The sequence below is a fragment of the Nilaparvata lugens genome, chromosome 3 (assembly GCF_014356525.2).
Source record: "Nilaparvata lugens isolate BPH chromosome 3, ASM1435652v1, whole genome shotgun sequence".
NCBI lineage: Eukaryota > Metazoa > Arthropoda > Insecta > Hemiptera > Delphacidae > Nilaparvata > Nilaparvata lugens.
Genome location: NC_052506.1, coordinates 63508376 through 63533207, shown reverse-complemented (window position 1 = coordinate 63533207; position 24832 = coordinate 63508376). Strand labels below are relative to the sequence as shown.

The 24832-nt window shown below is 35.6% G+C and overlaps 2 protein-coding genes across 3 annotated transcripts in view; both read right to left on the bottom strand.

Moving 5' to 3' along the window:
- The window catches only part of LOC120350533 (limbic system-associated membrane protein-like), a 330692-nt gene that overhangs the window by 142341 nt on the left and 163519 nt on the right, over nt 1-24832 (bottom strand). The gene's annotated exons all lie outside the window — the stretch shown is intronic.
- On the bottom strand, nt 22421-24427 carry LOC111053731 (cytosol aminopeptidase). The gene has a single exon (XM_022340650.2). The coding sequence runs from the start codon at nt 24227-24229 to the stop codon at nt 22571-22573; it is 1659 nt and encodes a 552-aa protein (XP_022196342.2). The 5' UTR covers nt 24230-24427; the 3' UTR covers nt 22421-22570.

Sequence of the window (24832 nt, the reverse complement as noted above, 5' to 3'; positions counted from 1 at the left end):
TCTACATTTTCTGAAACTTATATTTTTCTTCAAGTGTTTTTCATGTGTTCTTGACCTTTTTGATTTTATTTGTTCCATTACCTTTGGATTCACATCATCATCACCACTCACATTTAGGCTTATTTATTATTGTAGTCTATTTCATTCCAACTCTCTTTAAACTCGCTCAATGAACTCTAGTAAATTAGATTGTAGAATCCCTACCATCAATCTATTCACGTTTTTTATCAATATTTCATGAGAAGAAATTCCTTATTCGATTTCATCAGGGCCTTTCAGGTTTCAATCGATAGCTTGATATGGAGCTAACACCGACTTCCGCAACAAATAATAATCATTTCCGAGTTGAATTCGCTTGTTATGAGGAACAGTAGTTGGAATAGAAGTTGCGAGAACTGAGCGCAGTTTCGCAATCCTTTGTGCTAAGAACCTGCAAGCCGAATGGAGCGAAGCATTTAGTTGGAACGTGATTGAACGACGGAAAAGCACTTCTAGCGGCTTGGACTTTGAGAAGGCTCTCTAAGCCCCAATATTAGCACCCACACTCAACTCTCGGTTAGGGCCCAGCAGCTAGCTGCAGCTACAGACTTGCCTTTACGTTCATCGATAATGCCAGCTGCAAAAGTAGCGGGTTCAAACCAATAGGAATAAGTACGTCCCAAGCAAGATCCACGCTTATGAAAACTGAAATAGTCTAAATACATCTCAGCTCCAGTTATAAATTCCTTTTCAGTGAAGAAGTTCCTGAAAAATAAGAGGAGCTATTCAGAGTTACACTCGAATCATAATCAATTTATTATGTGAAACAAACATTTCACACGTCTTAAAAATTTCAAATTTCTAATCGGTTTCTAGTGAAGAATGCATTGTCGTATGATATGAGAAATCAATCGTCAGCCATAACTGAACCTGATCACTCGGCAGGTGACCAGTTTGGCTTTTAGCCAGGTCACACCCAAGTTATCGGATGGACACGTTATTGTCGATCCCGGCTGAAATATGACAGAAGTAAGGTTTATTGAAGGCTGGAATAATATTCATTCAGGCAGGGTGTAACCTTCTCGCAAGGGTCTTCCCAAAAATAAACACCCATTAGATTTTGCTTTTTAGTAGACCTGACACAAAAATTTGAAATCTTTATTGCCTATTTTGAGCACTGGGCAATGATGGGAATAAATGTCATGGAATAAGTAGACTTCTTCGATGAGTTTATCACAATAGAATTTCAACGTCGAATAATTTGACACCACTCCCCCTTGTTTCTTTAAGAGTCAACCCTCGCTTGTTCTCCAATAAAGCGTAGATTGTCTAAGGTTACACTGTTGTCGAATAATATCGGAATAGGTCTAATGAAATACGGTCGCGAAGTCCGGCATTGGCACAACACAAAGACAAAGCAACGGCTCCCTGGAATTAGGAAAGCTTTCACGTTAATATTCGCGCAACGTTTGCTTAGAATACGACATAAGCGCTGGCAGCCACCAGGCAGCTCCACCCACCAGGCCTATACACCTTCACCCGGTAAGGGTAACGCCATGATATTAAAGGAGTTTGTACCGTTGACTTGAAGCGGGCCTAAATTACTTTGTCATAGGTGGGGTCTGGGTGGAGGAAGGGAAAAGCCACCTTACTCAAGATCACCAACAATCTTGCACCCTCACTCCTCAAGAAACAACAAGCCTTGAAACAACAGCGTCTCCTAATAAACCTTCTGGCTTGCTTCAGGTCTGCTTACTTGTTTATTTGAGAAGGGGATGGATCCAGCTTCATTTAGGGTGGGAGGAATTAAAATCTTAAATAAGCCTGCTTGTTCAAAATGAAGCTGGCAGATTGGAAGGGGTGACACAGGCCCATATCCAGCACACTCTACCTTATCACGTCACATCATTTAATCCGTATCAAATAATTCAAAGTTATGAAATTAAAATCAACCCTCGAAAAGTTTGTGCTCAAAGCAGGGATGCTATGCTGACAGCCTGTCTTGTTGAAGACTGGAAAAGACAAGAGTGGTTGAAGGATGTAGAGAATGCGGGAAATAAGTTGAAATTAGCGCAACAAATGAGGATAATAAGACAAAATGAAGTCGGGAAGTGAGTATAGAGGGAGAGAAATAGAAGAAAAGGTTCAAACAAGAGAAAGAACGATGAACAGATAGGACCAAGAATGTTAAGGAAAGAGGAGACTAAATAATGGAACTTGGTGAATAAAACTGAAGAACTTGAAATGAGGTGCTGTTGAATGGGATGGATGAATTGGAGAAATGGAGAAATTGGTGGTGAGTAGGCTTCCTTGGAGAAGAGAGTTCAGAAGTTTCAGAATGGATGAAATTTGGAGAAAGATGTGATGGAGCCGAGCTCTTTAATGGAGTTAGATCAAAATTATGGGATGGGATAAAAGATAGAAAATGTTATAATAGAAGGAATTGTAAAAAAAAAATATTCACAATAAACTATTGAGAAGAACGAGGAAAAATTCATAATAATGAAAAGAAAAGGACAATGAGGAAAAGCAGAAAATGAGGATGAAGAGAAAGAGTGAGTAAGGAATGGGGGAACAAAGTGGGAGATGATAATAATGAGACAGCTTCTTGATATGACGCTGTTAGTTGCTTCTCGAACGCTTTGGCAACTGTTTATTAAAAACATGAGTATGCCAACTTTAGTCCCAAGAATTTCTGGATAATGCCTTCTTCACTGTGACGCTACACGTCATTCAAAAGACAATGAAGAACACCGGTATCCGCTTGATGAAGGTATCCACTTACATAGCCAGCAATGGTGATATCAGTTTCAAAACAACATCATGACACTGCTTCTGACGCTACCTTTTGAAATTATGATGATAATTATTATCCACGAGCTATGAAGATTTAAGATTATTCACCATCAAGAAGGGAACTGATTAAAAGCTTATTAAAATTATCTTTGACATCAAACATTCTAAGCAAAAAATTATTCTCTTATACCAATTGCCACAATATACACAGTTTCATAATGTCACAGAACTTTGATAATTTTCATCCTCATCGGGAATACACCTAATTAACTGTCTCCTCAGAGTCCTCACGCAGCTAACTATTCAAAGAACAGAAAAACAAACAGTTCATATAAATAAGAGAAATCGATGATAATGTTATTTGATTTATATTCTATCGAATTCTGATTCAAGAGCTGGTTCGAGGAATAAATTACAGTAATTGAGCTGTTCGTAAACTATGCAAAAATGTAAAGGAATTTCATTTAATCACATATCTCCTACTAAATTTTATTCGTTGTAGGTTTGCATTCTTGTTGTAAGCATGCCATTGTATTTTCGTTTGTCTTTGTACAGATGAATGACAGTTGAAACACATGACAATGGATTGACACTGACCGACCAACAGCTATAAGCACGCCATGGATGTCAGACATTGATAGAGCAAGCCTAATGATTCCCACAATTGAATCATCCGGTCCAGTCTGTTCACATAACCGTCGGCGTGGTCGGGGTTATGATAGTGAAACAAGAGGGCAGAGTCTTCTTCGACAGCTGGAAGTTGTGGGTGGTTCAAGTCAAAACTCATGATACATCCTCTTCAAATTCATTTTTTGGTTGTAACAGGTGCCTTCCCTTGTCAAACTTCCAGGACATTAGTGGAATAATGCTAGTCATTATCCTTCAAAGGCAACCGAAAACAAACTTTGAATTTTGAGATATGAAGCGTAACAATCATAGCCCTAATAAACAGTGCTTGAAGGGGCGGGCGGAGAGCGGATGCTGAATATTTCATTAAAAAGATATAGAAATCTGATTGTGAGGAATATCCACTTCCAAATAAGATTTCATAACCAACTAGTCATTCATAATATTGATTGTTATAAATTCCATAGAGTGAGATACACCTTTTTCCTTATTATGAGTAATCTTCACTCAAGTAACTGAGATGAATTTCAGAATGGTTATGAAATGTGAACATAATTTTATGTAAATATCATTGAATCTGAAGAAGTCAGAATCATAGAAAATTGCGAATATGGAATTTGGAGTTCGAGAGTAAAAACTAGGTTGGGGTGAAATTGTAAGAAAACTTATCATTGATCAGATAAGTTTTCTTACAATTTCACCCCAACCTAGTTTTCAACTAACTATTTCTATTGTCGTGAGGTGAAGGCAGAGAGAATAAGATATAAATTCTTATATTATCTGTGAATAAAAATGCAAATACCCTTTATTAAAATGCACTTGAAAATGGCATTTATATAATGGAACATGTTGTAAATAAAAGGTTTCAATAGAGGGTACTTGGATTTTTTTATTCCCTGATGAATAAGAGTAGCACTCATAAGAAAGTAAGATGTTATAATTTTTACCTCTGGTACTAGAATCTGGTCATAAGGTATACTTGAGGTACACCAAACACTGGTTGATACGTTTTTATTCTCGGTTAACTTCTGAAGCTCCGTCAAATTCATAGTACCATATCATATCATATTAGTATCATTTGAAAAAGATGGAGCATGGAATTTATATCTGAGTATTTCGTTCATAATAAAATACTACAATATTATTGACTCTCACACATAAAAATGTGGATCTTAGTAACTAATGACAACACACATCATGATAACAAACATTTCAGAATGAAAAGATCGAATATCATCTAGGAATTGTAAAGTTTCTATAATATTTTGTCATATTATCCAGATTTATTAACCGTTGATTATGCTCAAAATGGAAGCAGAAATCGTAGAGAGGCAAATGATGCCTTTGAAAAGGACAACAAAAATGTAATTAACTCTCATTCCAGCATCACCTTGCAGCCATGAAATAATAATGTTCTAGCGTGTTTGTGTCTGGAGCATGCTTTAATTGAAACCATACGACCATCTAAACTAGAAAACAGTCTGGCTGGCTCTTATTAGTTTCCACATGCAAGTCAAGTGAAAATTAATTCATTCACCAAATAATGTTCCAGAATGCATGTATTACATTCAGTAGTTCACTACCGATAATATTATTCATAATATTTTCATATTTCAACAAAATACTATACACTGATAACAAAAATTCTAAAAAGTTTATACTCAGATGAAATCAATTTTTTTACTATAGGTCCCACTTTTCTACACCGGAGAGTTGTTATTTTTTATTCACTCAGATAATGACTATGAGTCAAAAAAGGTTTTCATTGAAGGCTACTCTGACTGAACTATTAACAAAATGGAATAACAAATTGATTACTAAAAGAGAAGAGTTATCATTTTAAAATGAGCATGAATAACCTATAAGAGAAGAGATACTAAAATTAGCACATAGGCTAATTATCATTCTTTATCGTTCATTCAGTGCAGCCATATAACACGCGTTCATTGGATGTTATTCCAATCGCCGAAGGGAGAAGCTTCAGATGGAGCTGGTCGTTTTTCCAGCAACAATTTTTCTTTGACACAGTCGGCTAGAAGTCAACTTTCACGGGTGAATTTTCTCGTGGACAGTCGTTCTTTCTGCACGAGAGCAAAAACCGACGAGGATAACAGCGTGAAAACATGAGCTTTTTGAAAAAAGACACTTTATTTCAACATTTTCCATGAGAAGGATCAAAGGCACACCAGCTATGGTTGATTTTTCATATGGGTGGAATCGGGATGTTTCATCTCGTGTTTTAAAAGGAATATCTATCCAACAGTATTCACTCGAATTATTCAAAGAATCAGAGGTCAGCTGAATCTGATAGCCGAATATTCAGAGGCATTGATCAGGATCGAGCAGTCGAGGGCACGGGAGATTCTCGGAAAAAACTGGTAAATGACAGTGGGAGTGTTATCATTGAAGTGGAAAAAATATAAATTGGAATAGCTGCTGAGAAAAGGGATGTTAATCAATCTATTTCCGTGGAAGAGATTCTCACTTTTATTAATTCTATACTGAAGTTATAATTCAAACACATATATTAGCTTACTCGTATTCTACTCACCAAAACTTGCCTCAATCAACCAGAGTTTTAGCCCATCTCAAATCATACTCAATCTTCTTCTGATATATTGAAAGGTCTTACCTGAAAAACAAAATTACGAATTTAAGTTTTGATTATATCTTATACGATTATATAAAGACAGTACGAGCTGTTTTATCAATGTATAAGGTATGTGGAAGAGAAAAGACAAACTTTGATGAGTTATAAATTTTATGATAGATGAGTAAGATTTGTCTCACAATTTTCAGATGTAGAATAATGTGATAACAGTCAGATAAGTAAGATTTGTCTCACAATTTTTAGATGTAGAATAATGTAATAACAGTCATGTTTAGTTGTGTAATGCTGTTGGAGAGTTTAGAAGACTTCAAAAAAAGTGTTTTAACATGGTGATGAAAATCCAGTTATTAATAGAATCAGTAACTGCAAACAGTTTCAATAATATGTTTCCAATATACAATGTACTTTAATGATCTATAATAGTAATAGTTAGTAGATAATTAATACAATATATTAGATAATCATATGTTGAATGCAGAGAACATAATATAGATTATATTAACATCATAATTCCATTGTGAATCGCAACGATTATTATCAATGTACATTATTGGATGAATCGATTCAAACCTCCCAAAAATGATTATCAATCAATTGTGAAGTTGATTCTGTTGATCTGATCATATAGAGTCTATGAAGTTGGGAAGGCCACTAACGAGAAATACTCTATAGCTGCCGCCAGCACAGCACAGCACAGCACAGGACAGCACAGCACACATCGCATGCACCCTGCTGCAAAGTGAAGGTGAATTTCGTCGAAGCTGTCAAACATATTCCATGACACGCGCCCGCTCAAGCAAGTCAAACATCTAATAATAAACAAGATGTCACGAATGATAAATGAGAATGTCGAAGTCGACTCCTGCTATCTCTGAAAGCTTCGGCAACAATGCTGATAACTAAATTGGATATTCAAATCATATTTCAAACGCGCTGACAAGACAGAAAATTGTTTTCGTATAGAACACTCTCCATCGAATAGATGACCACCTGATCAATATTTGGTTTGTGCAGCTATCAGCAAGCTGCTTGTCAAAGTCTACTTGTCAAATCTACTTGCCAACTAACGATAAATCTACTACTTATCAGTGGAGTTATCTTGACATCTAGCCGGTAAGTGGCTTTTAATGACTTGTATCTCTCCAAAAACACATGGAAAAGTTCTCCACTCCCAATTAGCAATGATATTAAAAAATTATTCATATCAAGAGGTGACTTGAGACTGGTGATTATTCAAACCAATTATTTTTCGAAGAGGAACTTGAAAATCTATTTCTGATTCAGAAGTAGCTTGTTAGCTCGTGATTTATAAGAATTTATCAAATTCTCGGAAATATTGACGAATCTTCTCTTATTTGTTCTCGAAAAGATCATGACTAAAGACTTAACACATATTTTATCTAATAAACTCTACCTGTACTCTGTTTAAGATCACTTCTTACACTGTTGATGATCCCAGTTAAGCTTAATGAATCACTTTGAAAACCTTTTAGCAAGATAGCAGTCTACATCTTTAGTGAGCAATAGTGAAATTATGACAACAATGGAAGGAGCAATTGAAGAATATCAATGAGTTAGCTACAGTTAATGCAGTTGACATTTTTTCTACAAACTTAAACAAAGTTGAACGTATTTCTATGATAAATTTAAGTGATTGTCGTAAGTAGAATTATATAAACTGAGAGAACTCTGTTAATTTGGTACCACTACAATAAATTGCATAGTTTGTTATAATGCGCTTGAAAAATACACTATTTACACTTAGTAAGTATAGGCCATGGTAGCCTTTTAGCAAGAGTATAATAAATGTTTCTGAGGTCTTTTCCTCTTGATGAGATGGGCGTTGTACTCATTAAGTTCTTCACAGAAAAAATAATCGAAGTGCGAAAGAGCTTGCATGGCAAGGAAAAAACACTGAATAGGGTTTGAAAGATAGAGAGGAATGCAGTGAGTGAGACAAGGATAAACGATTCACTCTGCAGAAACGGAGCTGCCCTTCTTGGCTGAGAAGGAGTAACCTATCCGCCCCCTCCGCTAGCACTAGAGCATCATTTCTGTTAATGAACACTCAGGAGGAGAAAGAGTTTTTATTAATTATTAACAATGAGTAGGAAAATTCTTGTCCTGGGGCGTACTCAAGGCATTTTTCGGCGCGTTAATAATTCAATTCCCTTTCACAAATTTAAAAAGCTTGGCTTTAGCATTCTCCCTTCTGGAGCCAAGCAAACGCTACAGAGGACCGAAATAGAGTCCGTAATTGGGAGTGTCATAGCGTTTGTATTGCTTATATTGGACTAACGAGTTCACTCTAATATCCTTGAATAAGGACTTGCATTATCATTGCTTGTCTGTAGAGTGTACAAAATAATAATATTTTTCTGCGGTAATCATATTACACAAATTATTTCGATATGAAATGTTAGTGGGAGATCTCGTCCTCTGATATGCAAGTTTCGCCCTGAGTCCCCAGTGGGGATATCCTCAATATGGGTTATCAAACAAATTAAGATGCCTTATAGATCACACAGCTATCCTCGACCGTTGATAATGTCACTATTAGTTTTTAAACTGTGTAACTTTGTAAAAATGTGAAAAACACTTAATTTCCATGATGAAATGAGGAATGCATGATTCCACTATAATCTAAAATTATTTTAAAAAATATTCAAGCTATCCTCAACCGTTCATAATATCATACAAGAATCTAATATTATACTAAAATGTATAATATGGAATAGTAAACAGTTTTTCAATCGAGAGAAAGTCCGCATACTCCTACCTTCGTTCTCTAAACTTGTGAAACTAATTTGAATAAAAGATCACTACTCAAAATTTCATATACTCCATTCATGGAACATGTTTGGATAGTAATGACTCAATATGATGAAATCATAAATTCAGAAAAAACTATGCAGTAACTGAAAATCGAATATAATATTGAAAAAAACAATATTGGACGGGTAACAGGCAGGTGTGAGGTGAATATGAGGGGGACGAATAGGACGGAGGAGGTAGCCGACACGTCTCTGTTTACCTTTCATTTTTCTACTCTAGCCTGTCGCTGCCAACTCGACAATCGAAGCAACGAATCCGAACGAAGGAGACAGACGTTGTAGGAGTTGCAGTAGAGTATTGGATCAGTCGGTAGAGTGGAGTGAATGAGAGGGAAAAGTGTGAAAAAGACAGGTGGAAGAGAGAAAAGTGATAGGAAAGCGTCGAGTGAGGTTTGTAGAAGTGTGTTGTGAGAAACAAGGTTTCGCAGGCCAGTGCCATACATCATGGTGTTCGAAACTGCGCCAACCGTGACAAGAAGAAAACGTATTTTGACAACCGCACCGAGCTAGCACACTCAAAATGAAGAACGGTGGTGTACTACAACATAGACCACATTGGGCAGGCTCGAATAACAGTGGGTTCAATAAAAGAAAGAGCATCAAAACCCAGCCGGATTGAGTCTGATCTTATTAATCACATCAATCAGTAAGACCAAATTAATCATTCAAGACTATTATCAATTATGATTTCTTTTAAATCATGGAGATGGTAGGTAGTTTTTTCCACATCCCTCACTCATTATAAAAGGTCAGGGGCTCCCAAACAATCAAATATTTAGTATTTCAATAATTGTTGGCTTAAATGTCCCTGATTTAAATATTAATTTAATCAATAATTCGTCCCTTATTTATAAATATGAAGATACCGACCGTTATAAATCTATACGTTTTTAATGTCATACTCCATGTCCGACAAAATATGGATAGTTGGAAGAACTATATATTTCGTTATTATTGAAAGATTCCACAAGAAAATAACTACATAATTCGACTGAGTCATTGTCAATATTGTAGAACCGTTCCATAATTAAATAGAAACACAAATATGTTGTCCAATTGTACACAGTTTTATTCGGTACACGACCATGATTTCGTGACTAAAACTGTGTAGAATTTGACAACATATTTGTGTTTTTATTCAACTACATAATTATTCAAAAATCAAGTGACTCTGAACATTCCAGATTTCATGTTGATATGTTCTTTATGTTGATGTAGTCAAGATTCTATGAATTCGCCTGCGATAAATAATTGATTTCACAAAGTAGAAATGCACAATATAACTCAAATATTTCCAGGAATCGGGAAGTATTTTCCATGAGAGAAGTTATTAGTGACAATAATACAGTAGATCATCTATCCAATAATTGTTCAAAATTGTCTTTTTCAATTTTCTCTGCATTTTCAAATTATATGTGATTCATGAAAAATCATACGTAACTTACTGTGATTCAATTTTGTTCTCAACTAATGATTCGTTATCAAACCAGTATCCCCATGGATCTCTGAACTTTATTACGTGCAGACTCAATTGTTCTCTTGACTGAATCGACCCTCGTTCTAGCATTTCAAAACCATCTTGTATCCAAAACGTAACGCGAAGACACCATCAAAATAGTCAAACAGGCTTAAGTCGTTCTGGAAATTATTACGTCTGTTTTACGATCAAAACATCGTATCTGAATAGTATGAATTAATGAGCTTCAGTGAACTGGAACCCCATAGCAAAGTCGTAAATAATAGAATTCATATTATGTACTAACAAAGAAATGTTGAAACAAGCGTTTGTAGTCTAGAGTACATAAAATGATTGATTTTGTAATTAAAATTATGAGTCACACCATATTATTGTGTCAATAAGCATGTTATTGTGTCATGTCTCTGAGAGTCCAAGTTTTAGGACCTGATATGTCAGTCCACAGTCATTCTCTAGTCAATGTTCCTCTATTATTGAAGAAGAGACAAGACAAGTCTGAGAATTATTATATAACATACAAGCCTATTCAATACTTGCAGTACAGCTTTATTACCAGACGTTTATAATTTCCACACAGATTCAAACTCGTAAAGAAAGTTCAAGTCTTTAGACTTTACAATATACTTGTTCCTTCGTCATTGCAAATCATGTTCAACTCAGGATAATTTTATAACCATATTTTATTAACTCTACAATGTTAGAACTGATCATGAAATTGGTTTTCAAAATTTAAACCTGTCTGTGCATTTAAAATTGTCTCTGTATTGAACTCCAGATAGTTTTTTCATTTTTAATAGGTCTATTCTCATAGACTAATGAAACGTTTAACCCTATTACTTCATTGCAGCTGATATACGACAACTACTATTACTAGCATTAGCTAGTGTTATAGAGCAAGAAGCTAACAAGTCTTCTAATTGAAAAAATGTCAATCCTGGTTTTGATATCTGACCTAATCTAATATGAATTTACTTTCAGTAATAGCTGATATTACTTATTCAAATTGAAAAAATATTCTCAAAAATCGAGTGATTCAATTCATCATCAGAAGGTGGAATTGACTTATCAGAGACTGTCTCTCTGATTTACATCCCAAGACAAAAAAAGAATTGTGAATTATCAACATTCCTGCAGTAAACACCTTCCCTTCAATTGGAAAAGTAAAAAACTCCAGAGTGAAATATTATGTGTTTCATACAAGAATGCTCACAAAAAGAATCGGTAAAACGTAGCCTGGCAGAGTGTTTGCCATGCATTGCCTAGATAAGCACCATCACCATCTCCACCGTGGAGCACCATCTTACTCTTGACACGACTGGTGCAAAGGACCGAATGGGAAAACACAGGATAGGATGGAGAGTGACAGAGCATTATTTAGGGCTTCCTGGCTGTGAGCCTTTGCTGCTCCTTATTCCTCCTCTATTCGTTCCCCTTCTACTCCTGCTCATTCCTATTCATCCTCATCCTCCTTTTTCCATACTCATCCCTCGTACTATTTCTCGCCCCCTCTAGCAACTCTCGCTTGAAATATGCAGAGAGAGCGTGGCTTCCGGGTCCGGGTGTGATAACAGCCAAACTCTCAGCCAAACGCACTCTATTGCTAGCAGTCCCGTCTCACTCGCCCAAACACAAGACCACCGCCAACAACCAGCTCGGTACATTACCGACATGCCGCCAACATCAACAGACTGAACATGTCCTTTTGTTGAAGAAATCCCTTTTTCAGAGGTTTTAAAAGGTTGCTCTCGCGTAAGATGTATAGTTTATGAATATTGTTCACTTAGACAATTGCAAGGAACTAGGTCACAGATACCTTCAAATATGGCAATGTATCGAAAAAAGGCCTACATGATTTTGCAGGCTCTACTATTCAATAGCTTTTCACGATTACAGCTGCAAACATGTTACCTTGACTTATAATAATAATTATTTCCTTCATTCTTAAAACCAATAAAGTAAATTTTCTTGAACGGTGGTATAGAATTTTGATATAAAGATGCTCTCAATTCAAGAATAATTCCAATAATACAGATTGGAGAAATTATTTTTCAAACTATGCATGATGGTTTACATGACTTTCAATGAAATCACTACCAATAGAGAAATTTCACATGTTTTTCCTTCAAGAGTTAAAAGGATCCTTCAAGAGTTCATTCAGAAGGAGTTTCTGCTCATGGATGAGGGGAATTTTATCGCTCATGGGCAAGAAATTGAGTGAATTCAAACTTCCATTAAAGTGATTACCATCATTGTACATATCTACTGCTCTACTGCATCATCAGTACAATGTACAATCCATTAATATTTTTTGAAAATTCATCATAACAATCAACCTTATTTAGTCATCATTTAGTGCTGGATTAAAACTCAAGTCCCTATCGTTATTTCACGCTCCAAAAACCCACGTATCTATATTATCTATATGTTATCTTAATTGCATTTTGTTCGGAATGTACATTTGAACGAAAAGAGATCGTTATCTTGAACTTGACTTATTATATTTTCGCACTTCGTCCAATTTCCACTAATCGCTGTATAAATGTTTGAGATTGGTCAGAAGCATTGAAGAGATGCTATCTTGGTGTGGCCGGCTGCATGCAATAAATCATGCTAAATACTGCATTGGGCGCCTGTCGTGATCGCTACTCGTGCACGAAAACAATGTTCTATTTACGCAGCGGCACGTCCAGATTAGCTAGCCGTTATAACCATCGTGTACGCCTGAGTAGAAAATGTACGTTTTGCACATGAAACGAGTTTTAATTTGGTGATTAGAGATCGAATCTATGCCTAGCTTGTTTAGGAAAGAGTATTGTTTCATATAGTGGTTGAAGTACAGTAAAAAGAGCCTTCTTGTACATTAACCTTGATGATAGGTGTGATAAGATTCCAAAAATAAGCTTGGAATGATGATAAAATGATGTGAGAATACAGTTAATCACGTAACGGTTGATAAATGTATTTGCTGTATTTTATTTTGCATGAGAGAGTGAGTAGATTATTTAGAGAGGGCTTACCTTACGTCTGTCTCTAATTGATAAAATTGATTCTATACCTATTTCTGCTGTTCAGATATATAGAAATGAATAAAATAATATAGATTTTTTGATGTAACTTCACTGCATAGATGAAGTAGAGCATGTACTGGAGTTATAACTGCAAATATATGTTTCCTAGGCTTTATAGGAGTTACTAAATACGCTGCGAGTGTGGCTATATAAGTTTAACCTGAGTAAGTTAATCCCAGAATAATGCAGAGCTTGCGAATAAGGCACAATTCTCTGTTTGTTCCACTCTACTTGTACCGATTACTGAAGATATCAGATGATGTGCATGGATCTTAGTAACTCAAAGCAGCAGATCTATTCGAGATCTAATGAAAATTCTTCAGTTTTTTATCTGTGAGTTATGTTCAGTAAATATGGAAGAGAATTTTCAACAGACTAGTTATGCATCAGTTTTATTAATCAACCCACCACTCATTATGCAAAAATCAAATATAGATATGGATAGGATGTGTAGAAAATGAATATTCAAAAGGTATTTTGAAAACAATGTGAATATTGTCCAAATTCGAGTGTTCCAGTAACAGTTTTTCTGTAGTAAGTGAAAGCATCTAAATGTAGAGTACAATTTTCCAAATTTCGGCACAGGAGGAGAAAATGTTCTGAAATAGGATGCATTTTTTCTGAAGATGCTTTCTTGGACCTATGAAACGATGCTGACAACGCAGATCTCTAGACGTCCTTTGGTGCTCAAGTTGAGCCAGACGGAGCGGCAAGTGCGTCGAATTCCAATGCTTCCTCAAAACTATGTCCATCCTGTGTGCTCACGATGAAAGCTGCTCGACTTGACCGAACACAACTTCGTCAGGAATCCGTCCGTCTCAAGAGTAATAAGTCTCAAGTTGAACTTTGAACAGGAACAACACTTGCCCGCAACGGTATGCCTGCCTGGCTTGCTGTCTTCTACTCATCACTCGGCATGCTTCGGCTTTGTCTCAACGTAGTTTATGGTTATAGTTAGTGTAGTCAAACTATCAATTATTACCTCCATAATACTACTATCATTGTCTTCAAACAAAAAGCTTTTCTCTTCGCTAACCTTCTCGTAATCAGAGACCTTACAAATTTAAATTAACAAAAAACATGCAGGATTCTTCCATGTTCGAACTTACTTCGGCTATAAATTAAATTCTTATTTTCGCGCCATTCAGAATCTTGAATCATAGAATTTTAATAATCACACTTGGGATGTATTTTCATGATATTGAAAAATTATAGTTTCTGAAATTGAAATTGTGATAATATTAAATTTAAGCACTGCATTAATAGGTTGAAAAATGAAGTAATGAATCAATCAATGAATTTTATTAACATCTGATTATTTTTTTGAGGCGTTTGCAGATACAGGAGCATTGTGACATCATCGAGAACAGTTTTATCATCGGGAATCAAAGATTGGCGAAAAAAATGAAGGCCTACTTGAGGAAATAAAAGCGAAAACATTGTCAAGTATATTTATGTACTGATGTACTTCCACTTCCGCTAAGACGGGAATAAAGTGAGTCGTTGGGGGCCAACTACCCGAATTGTGTCCTTGATTCCACCTCCCACAACAATACATACACTCGAGCCAGTATGCACTGCACCCCGCTCATATTTCAATCGTATTTGACTGGTTTGATATGCATGGAGACCTCTTTCGCCCACACTGAATACGGAACCGGAATTAAGGGTGGCCATAAATAAGAGCTTATTAAAGAGGAGATGGTTAAGAAACTGAACTATGCGGAGGGGAGCAAAATAACAAAGTGATCTTGATGGATGAACGGCTTCGTCTCCCTAAGAAAGCTTCTTTAACTGTTGCGTTATTAAAAGAAGCCTGACGTTTACGGGGTTTTTTATTTATCTTTTTTGTCTACTCTAGTCAAATGAGCCCGCTTGTTGTTGCTTCTTCGGATAAGGGTTATAAATCAGGTGAACATACACACCAACTAGGAAGCCCCACAATTAAAATTTGACTCATCACCGACTACAATTAATTGTGGATCACAGTTAGTTTTCCATCTTCACTATGAGAAAGTTCACACTGGAAGACTGATAAATCCACAATAAGATTTCCAATATGCCTTTATTGGAACAGAGACTAAGTAAACAGATCTGTGATTGAAGTAAGAAATTAATCTGTTCAAAACCGAATAAATGTTATTTTGTTGATGTACTTGATTACTTGAATAATCATCCCGAATGTTATTTTGAGCTTCATTCTAACTAAATAAAATTCCTTCATTTTTTTCTTCTTCTTCTTATAGTTGAGTACCCGTTATAATGATTGTGGAGGAAGATAGAAGAGCAGCATTGCCGATTACCTATCTTGCCACTCCCTCCCTTCCTTCCTCACCTTCTAACTTATAAATATAAGTTATAAAGAAATTTTTTTCCCTTCATATAGTGAATAGCTGAGAAGGCTACTGAAATCATCATCTTAGTGAGATAGATCATGAACGGACGCATGAAATTTATTATGTATAAAGTTGAACGATGAACGATGATAATAAGCTTTTCAACTTCATTATCAACATATTATTCCTAAACCTTATCGTCTTCCACTTATTCAATCTGATTTGTGTTAGCTGGAGTCATTTCCCCTGATTTATATGGATGGATCGCATTACTTGACAATGAAAAATATCATATTATCAGATCATATTCATGTATGAGGATCACATATGTTTCAGAGCATTATACACCTTAAAAGTTGATTTAGATCATTGTCCACGCTGGAATTAATAACAAACATGAAATGGAACAGGATGAAATGAGTGTAATAAATTGATTAGAACCCTGAAAAAAATGTTCAAAGCCATTCATCTGGTACGTGCCATTATTGTAATTTTAGAACACGCACTTGTTAAGTATTAGTGTGTGCACTGAGCACTGAGCCCATTCAACTGTCAATTCTGATTAGGCCTTCTCACTCATGATTAAAGTGATTAAAGTGATACCGATACATCGAATCAACTGCATGCAATATTTTTCATATTATTGAACAGAATGGCCAACGAGAAGGGAGTATCAGTTCCAGTGGAATGGTGACTTCCCCTTTATAATTTAATTTCCATTGGTAGAAATTAATTTATCCCATGCTGAATAAATTCGATTGCGCTTCCATACATTCACATTTATTCAAATATTTATCTCTTTCCCATCAAACAACAAACAAAACTTTCTATCCCTCTCGATCATACTTTATTCTATCTCTCTTCAACTTCCTGTTCCTGTTACAGATGTTCTCTTTCTATCCCCTCCCCATCATGCCTTGAAAATTTGTATTAGGCTACAGTGTTGATTCAGGGACCACCTGTGCTCGATGCAATTCCGATTTTGAATAATTTATTCTTTCGAGGGGTGAGAGGGAGATATATGAAGTATGAAGTTGAAAAAGGAAACAAATCCGGTCTATCTAGTGCTTTAACTGATATCTGAAATATTTCATTAATATTGTCGATGTAGAGTTATTCCAAAACTGAATAAAGATATGATATTTTCAGTACTGAATGAGAAATGGTAGAGGAATCATACTGAATTTATTCACAATATTATATTATTTCATTTCATGATTCAGTCAGTCAGGATAGAATGTAACTTAAATTCTATACTCACTGGATATATATAGTGTGAATTTAATTGCATCAATGAAGCCTATTTTGTTCCATATAGAATTCAAGAATGTAGTAGAGTCGTTCTAGAATTTATAATATTTTAATCTCATCTTTTTTATATGATTAAGTTCGAACAAAGTCTAAATTCCATAGAACCGTATTCTACCATTTTATCATTTTTCGAATTCATTTTAGTAGACATTCATTTGAACTCACGTTTATAAAAGCGAGGTCAGGAAGCAATATGGATTTACTGGGGAAAGTGGAGCAATAAAGCCTACATGATGTGAAAAATAAATCATTTCGCATTACCCATTACACAAAATATCATTGAAATTTACCTTGCAGCGAAATTTGCAACAATTATCCAGCACGTGAACCCGTCTCCCCATGTAATTCGAATAATTCCAAACATACAAACATCGCTATGTTGCTCTCCCATCTATGATGTGGTCATTACAAAGGCAATGACAGGTGTTTCAATAATGCTTGTAATTATGAGCCTGTTGATTGCAACAAACCAAATACTGATGTTATTATAGTGACGATATACGTTTTCCAAATTGTAGAAAGTTCATGACAGCCATAAAAAGCTGGAGTGTTTATACACATGTGCATTAATATTTTACTTTTAGGTACGAGTATTCAAGGCAACTTATTGTATGTGGTCTGTTAAGTCCTTCGATTATGCTGTGACATAACCAAAAACAAAATATCATGTCATGGCAATGAATGATGAATACAGTGTTAAACTCTATCATCTTCATTCTTTCATTAACAGTTCGAATCCAATATTTTTTATTTTTTGAAAGAAAGCGATCATTGGCTGCTAGTGATGAAAATAATAAAGACTTATGTGAAAACATGAATGTACATAATAGCCTGAAGAGGAATTGAATCTTCTTTTCGATTCTTCTGACTCTCAAATCATGCTATTTTGAACCAACAGAGTGCCCGGAGCTAATGAAAATGCAAGGGCTCATTTGAGACCTGATTGCTGTTTCTTATTATGACAGAATTTGAAGTACTGAGTTCAATACAATAATCTGAGGAACTTAATTGAACTCTGATCCATCAACTAGTGAACTGGGAATCTTTTCATGAAGTTCCTATATTCTCAGTGAAATATATTATTGATAGAGTAGAGATTTCGTGAGAATTTAGGAAAAAGAAGAGATGAGTTGGCAGGTGGCACTTGATTCTAGTTAATGTGGAGAAGAGTTTGAATGATTTTTTGAGAGGTATCACATGTTGATGACCGTCGAGGGGAAATTCAAGACTGGAATCCACTGTCAGAAGGATAAGTACCAGAACATTTGAACAACTAAGAAAACAAGGAGGCCTGTATTGTGAAATTATTGATAAGGCAGGAGTTTGACAGTTGACGTGAATAATTTAAGTGTCACTGGTCCCAGACGTGAAGTTGTCATCACTCAGTACAGTACTTGCGGAACTAGAAGGGTGAATATGCAAAGCAAGGGGTGATAAGGGTGCGAAGCACTAGGACATACATAAAAACAGAATGACTGCAGAAACCCCACCATATCCGCGCAGCTAAAAAGCCAACTTCGTCTAGATTTTTGAAGTCTCAACTTATTCATGAAAAGTAATGGATCAAACTTGTAGCTGTGCATCAGTAGAACACTGTTGCCCATGAAGCGTTTATGAGGTTCCTCATTTATAGGACACATCTAACCCGTCAGACGGACGTCTCCAAGGGTTCCACCAAAGGATGAATCTTTGCATTAATAATGCTTCCGGAAATCTGAATCGAATCGCAGCCAACGCCTCCCTGACACTAAACTTCTGCCTCGAGATCGCCTTCGGGAATTTTTTTACTCAACTTTGCGGTTTGGGACACTCGCATTGGAATCGATTACATTAGTACCACAGATAAATTGTACAGAATCAATGCTATTGTAGATGCTGTATAAGTCTTGAATGTTTAGAATCTCAGTAGGAATAAGTACATGGATTAATTCATTATTGTATTATACATGCACCTCAAACTTTAGTGAAGATCACACGAATATCAATATTATAGACTTAGGAACTGTATGAAACTTACCACATTCTCTAGTCAAAACAAAATGATCAAAATACATTTGAATTTGAATTTAATTTATCATAGATAATTATTGGCCTTGATACTTATCCGATTCCTCTTATTCACTTTTACAACATACTTTGAAAAGTGAAAGAAAAAAGCTGTTATGAAAGATTTATTGATTCAATATTCTTATATCATTCCCTATCATATATTATCGCTATTCTATTTCAATTTTGAAGAGAAATAACTCAAGTTTTCCTCATTTTCTTTCAGCAATTTTTATGAATCAATAGAGGGTCCAAATGAAGGGGAGGATGAAGAATAATAATGTTTCATACATGAAATAATTTGGAGAGGAAACAAAATACTGTACGGTACTGAAGTATTTGGATGACCAATGTCAATATGAGGAGTGTGATTCATAAAACATAATGATAAAATAATTCAGAATTCTCAACTTTTTTAGCAGAATGAAATATAAATGTAAGTGCTACGACTGGGATTTGAGAGGAGAAGCTCAGAGTGAATATACATTGTACTGTATCGTATCCCCTTTTCTCAAGAAAATAATTGAAGACGGTGTGCATAGAAGAAATAGACTTTACAATGGAAAGAGATCACTTATGAGGAACTCATTTATGTATTATTTATTATTCTACAAAGTCGACTTTGTAGAAGTATTTTAAGCCTAGGTGATGATGATGGGATGAATGATAATACAATGAAGGTAGAGTTATGGATGAATAAAAGTTATAGGTTATGCTATCCACTTGACTTGATTTGAGTCCACTTTTTAGTCCAGAGATAAATGAACTAGAAATTTTGAATTTGATTTGATTGAAAAACAAATGATTACTTTCAGTAAACTCTCAGAACTTTAAAATAAAAAACACCCTAAAAATAAAATGAGTAAAAATTTGTTACAAGAGAACTAGTAAACTTTTTGCTGAGAAGTGGAATACTATTATGGATAATGCGTGATACTGGAACTACGAGGAGTGTGAAGGACTACTAGTCTATCACACTAGAATCATCGGTGGAAAGCACCACTTTGAGATTACTGCATCCACATGACACACCTATAGTGTTACATTGCATAAGAGAACAGGTGAAACTCTATGAACGTGAATAATTCGTACCTAGAGATCAAACTATGTGTTCGATTGAAACAGGAAACTCTGAAACTAGTTGTAATTACATTGATTATACAGTCTGGTGAATCAAATAGCTCACCAGGGAATTTTTTAATCCCACTGTCTGCTAGGTAATCAATCAATAATTCGACCATGTAATTTGTTGAGCAGGAAAGACGTGTCTAAACGGGGACGTTGGCGAGTGAACATGAACTACCTAATTATCACCCAATTTCACCCAATAATCAGTCGAGCTCTTGTTTCGATATTTCCAATCATCACTGGTCCCACCAGTCATTGTTGCTGCTCAGATCGTTGACTCCTACAAATTCACATCATTCGTTTCTACTCAATATTGTCAATTATCGTTCAATTTCCCAAAAAAATAACTCTACATTTTTGAAATTGAGACAAGTTAGGCTATATTGTAAGGTGTAATTACATCAACAACTGGAAACATCATTCAACTATGGAGAGATTCGTGTTATAAATTCAGTGTTAATAACATTGGTTTGCTATTCCTGTCTGTCAGCAGACGAGCAGATAGCTCTATCCTCCAACGCCGCACTGTAGCTGGGTATTGTTTGTAGCATTATGTAAGAATCACCAAAATATAGGTGGAATATATCACCTATCATCTTATTGTATGCGAATGAATTATCGAATCATGTAGATATATAAATCATGTAATTATAAATCATGTATATTTTGTATAGAATTGTTAATAATTGATACAAATCATCATCAATTAATATGAGATCAGATTTACCGGAATAACTTGAACCATAGCTATCTACTAAACAATGGGGTGGAAGAGGAAAATTGGCAATAGTGCTTCGCCCTATCATTCCCACTGACCTTATAACGTGAATCTCACTAAATTTGCTTGGTTTTGAAGCTAATATGTCAATACAGTAGCGAATTTATCTTATTAAATCTTTTTGACTGTTAATCTACATTTTATATTAGATAATTGTTGTTCAGATACAAGCTGTTTTATTATGAATTTGGAAGTAGGAGAAGCTCTTGTAGGTGAATCATATCTGGTTTCATTGATAATATTTCAAGATGAGCGTTGATTTTCATTGGTTATTGAATTTCAAAATAGTGCTGAATTGTCTATAAGAGCCTCGCAAACTTTCAGGCCAACCTCATCCAAGAGATCCTCTCCGATCTCGATTAATAATAAACAACACAACGAAATTAGATCGTCGTTTATACAGTACTCGTGAGAGTGGAAGGGATGAGGGTGTTTTATAACGCATTTGCTCATTTTCTTGGAACAGTACCTCTTCGGCAACCCTGACGCCGATGATCCTCCATTAAGCTGTCTGCCTCAGTTTTATGTGTATGGCACGTGATGCCTCGGGCCACCAAACTCCAGAACAGTAGTGGAAGAAATTATCAGAAGAAGAGAGAAATCGGAGAAATGCTAGCGGATCCCATTATTTCCATCCTTCTTACTTCTTCCTCACAATCCACTTCCCATCTCATTCAGCCGAAACCTCGTCTTCGCCGCCAATTAACATTTCCATCGTTCATTTCCTACAACTCCTTCCAAGACTCTGAACCCTTTCTGGAATTATCAGGCGCTTAACAAACCTGTGCAAAGAAATCTCCCCAGAGGTCCCAAAGGAGCAAATCCCCCCAACCTCTAGCTTTCTCACCATTTTTCTCATTGCTACATAATCTTAAAAACAACCACAGCTTGCAAAGATAGATTCTGATTATACTCTTGATAATGATTAAAGAAATTTCCATTGATATCAAGAATTCTTTCTCCAAATTATTGTTTACAGAGAAAAATGTATGGATTATTCATTAGACAGAACTGAAAAATAATATTAATTCAAATGAAAACATTTTTTGATCTTGCTAAACAAGCATATTATGTGGAATTTAGTCAGAGATTAGTGATGGTTCAAGAATGAGAATCATTATATATTGACAATATATGTCAAAATTCAGATTCGAGAGAGACAAAGCACCAGTTTTATCTTATTTTTTCTTATCTTTTTCTTTAGGTAATAATAAATTAAATCATATATGTAAAAGCGAAATAATCCGAATTAAATTGCTCCAGTTTGACTTTTTAGAAAAAAATTCGATTGATAAAATCTGAAGATTTATCAAGAAAATATCACCTCTCAAAATGAAAGATTAAGTACGTCCAAAATCCATAATAATAGACATGCTGCTATAAATGTTGAACGTCTTAAATTCATAATAAAAGCAATCATGGCAGCAACTCTGCTCAAAATTTTTATTTGAATTGACAATGACAATTAATTTGTGTATCACAATAATTTTATTTTTCGCTTTATCTCTTTGTATGTTACGACAATCTTATGGGAAATCAATTTGATCTTTGAAGAAAATTACATGACAAGCACATTACTTTACCAAGCTTTTTTGACTGCTACCTCAGTAGATTTATTTTTCTTCGGGAGGAGACATGCTCTATGATACAAGAACTGTATGAGAAGTCGTGTTGGCCTGCCCATTTTTACTCCTTTCCTGTAGTACGGTTCTGCTTCATTCTCGGTCTGAGCAAGTAAGCCAGTTCCAAAGCAATCCAAATGCACGTAGGGACGTACTGTGGGACAACAACACGTTAAATCCAATGGCACTGACTCTTCCAAGAATGCGGCTGCTTGACTTGGATCTCCTCCAGATCTCGCGGTTCTATTGTCCAAATCCACATCCGGATACTTGGTGTTCAGATGTGCAAAGTGTTTCCACAACGGCATTCTCCAAATTCTGTCACCAGACTCCAATCCAGCTCTATGAAATTCAGTGAATAATGGATAATTTCTAGTAAAAAGACCAGTGGCACTGATACCAAGCGCATCTGATATGGATTTTGTGAAGGTTCCCACGCCAACTATAACATCTGGCACATAAGTTCCTACATAGTCAACGATCTCCGATAACACCAGTCTACAGTCATTGTCGGGATCTGATGCTCTCATGTACTTACTGTTTCTGTTTTGAAGAATGTCTCCCGGTTTCAATCCCATTGGAGAGGGCATGTTCATGTACAGAAGTATTGCAGCCCTTATGTTGATTGGTATGCGTTTGCGTGCAATGCCTTGGAAAGCTGCACATATAGCTGCAGCTCCAGCCATATCCGCTCTGAACTGATACATTCCTTTGCAAGGTTTGATGAAGAGAGCACCAGAGTCAAAAATATTCCCCTTGCCAACAAAAGCAACCGTTCCATCTTCTGGAGCAGCACCACAATAGCTCAGCTCTAAAAGAATAGGTCCATGGCAACTACTTTTAGCTGCCTCTAAAGAAGCATGCAAGTTCCTTGAACGCATCCAATCCTTTTTACGAATATCAACTCTGATATCATACCTTGTAAGTCTGTCACAAATTTCTTCTGCATACATTTCCGGTAATTTCAAGTTTGCGGGAGCATGAGAGAGGTGTCGCGCCCAGTTTTGACATTCTGCATTTATTTCTCCGCTTGCCCACGAGTTCGTGTCACTGTGTTCGTAGAGACTGATCGCTGGTGGAGTCACATCGATTGACAGATTGGCATTGTAATCATATGCTGCGAGCATTGAACCCTCCGCCGCAGCTTCTGGTTCAGTAAACCCTTCTACCGAAATTTTACCAGCTCCTTTATTTTGCACTTTCCTCACTCCAATGGCAGCTGCTAGTCTAATGTTCTCTCTCTCCTCATTGAGTTGTTCAGTGTGATTTAATCGGTTTGGATTTTTGGGTCCAAGTCCAGCAAGAGCAATGTGTGTAAATCCCTCTATGCCTAGATGAGAATAGACTTGTGCTTTACCCAAAGTTATAGGTTGCTTGTTGACTAGCTCTCTCAATAATCCGTTAGATGTGTCATTCACCTTTTGTCCAGCTTCCGTGAATTCTTGTTGACCGTCTTTCTCATTTGAATCATAAACTCCAATCACTAGAGCACTAGATGAAGATGTTGATTGACCTGGGCCTCCATTAAAATTTCTATTTGGTACTGAGAATTTAACAAGATTCTCACTCACCTGGATATTTTTCAAACATCTTAATACTGCTGTAGTTTTGTACATCTTGCTTATAATTTTTATCAAAATCCGAATCTAATCAAAAAGTACTTGCCATCAAAACTGTTCCGAAAATTATGATCTCACTGATAATTTTAGAAAACTGTGTAGCCTACAGATTTAATATTTTTCAAACTGTTTGTGTAAAACTGCCATATGATTCTAAACCATTTGACATGTTTTATTACTCACATGATTTACTTCAGTCCAACCAAAACTTTCAGAGATAGAAAGCGAAACAAGAGTTATAAATGTGCACCAATGATTTTTAATAATAAAACACCATGAAACTTCAATTAAAATCGAATTTAAATAAAATAATTGATGGTAGTGTTAATTCCAATCCTGAATTTAATTATATTAATTCATAATTTATGTTTTTTAAACAGAACACAAGAAAAATTGCAGGTGTTTTATATTAAAATGTATTCATCCAATATTTTATCACCAGCTGCTCATTCCAGTCTTCACATTGAAGAATTACATTAGTTATAGACAACCACCGAAAAAAGCATATGCAAAATGCACAGTGAAAATATTGCTCCTTCCAATAAAAAAATTCAGATTCTATATTGCAATTTTATATTACTCCAAATTACACATCGATCC

Coding starts and splice junctions, on each gene's coding strand:
- LOC111053731 (XM_022340650.2), bottom strand. CDS start 24,229: ATGTACAAAACTACAGCAGTATTAAGATGTTTGAAAAATATCCAGGTG.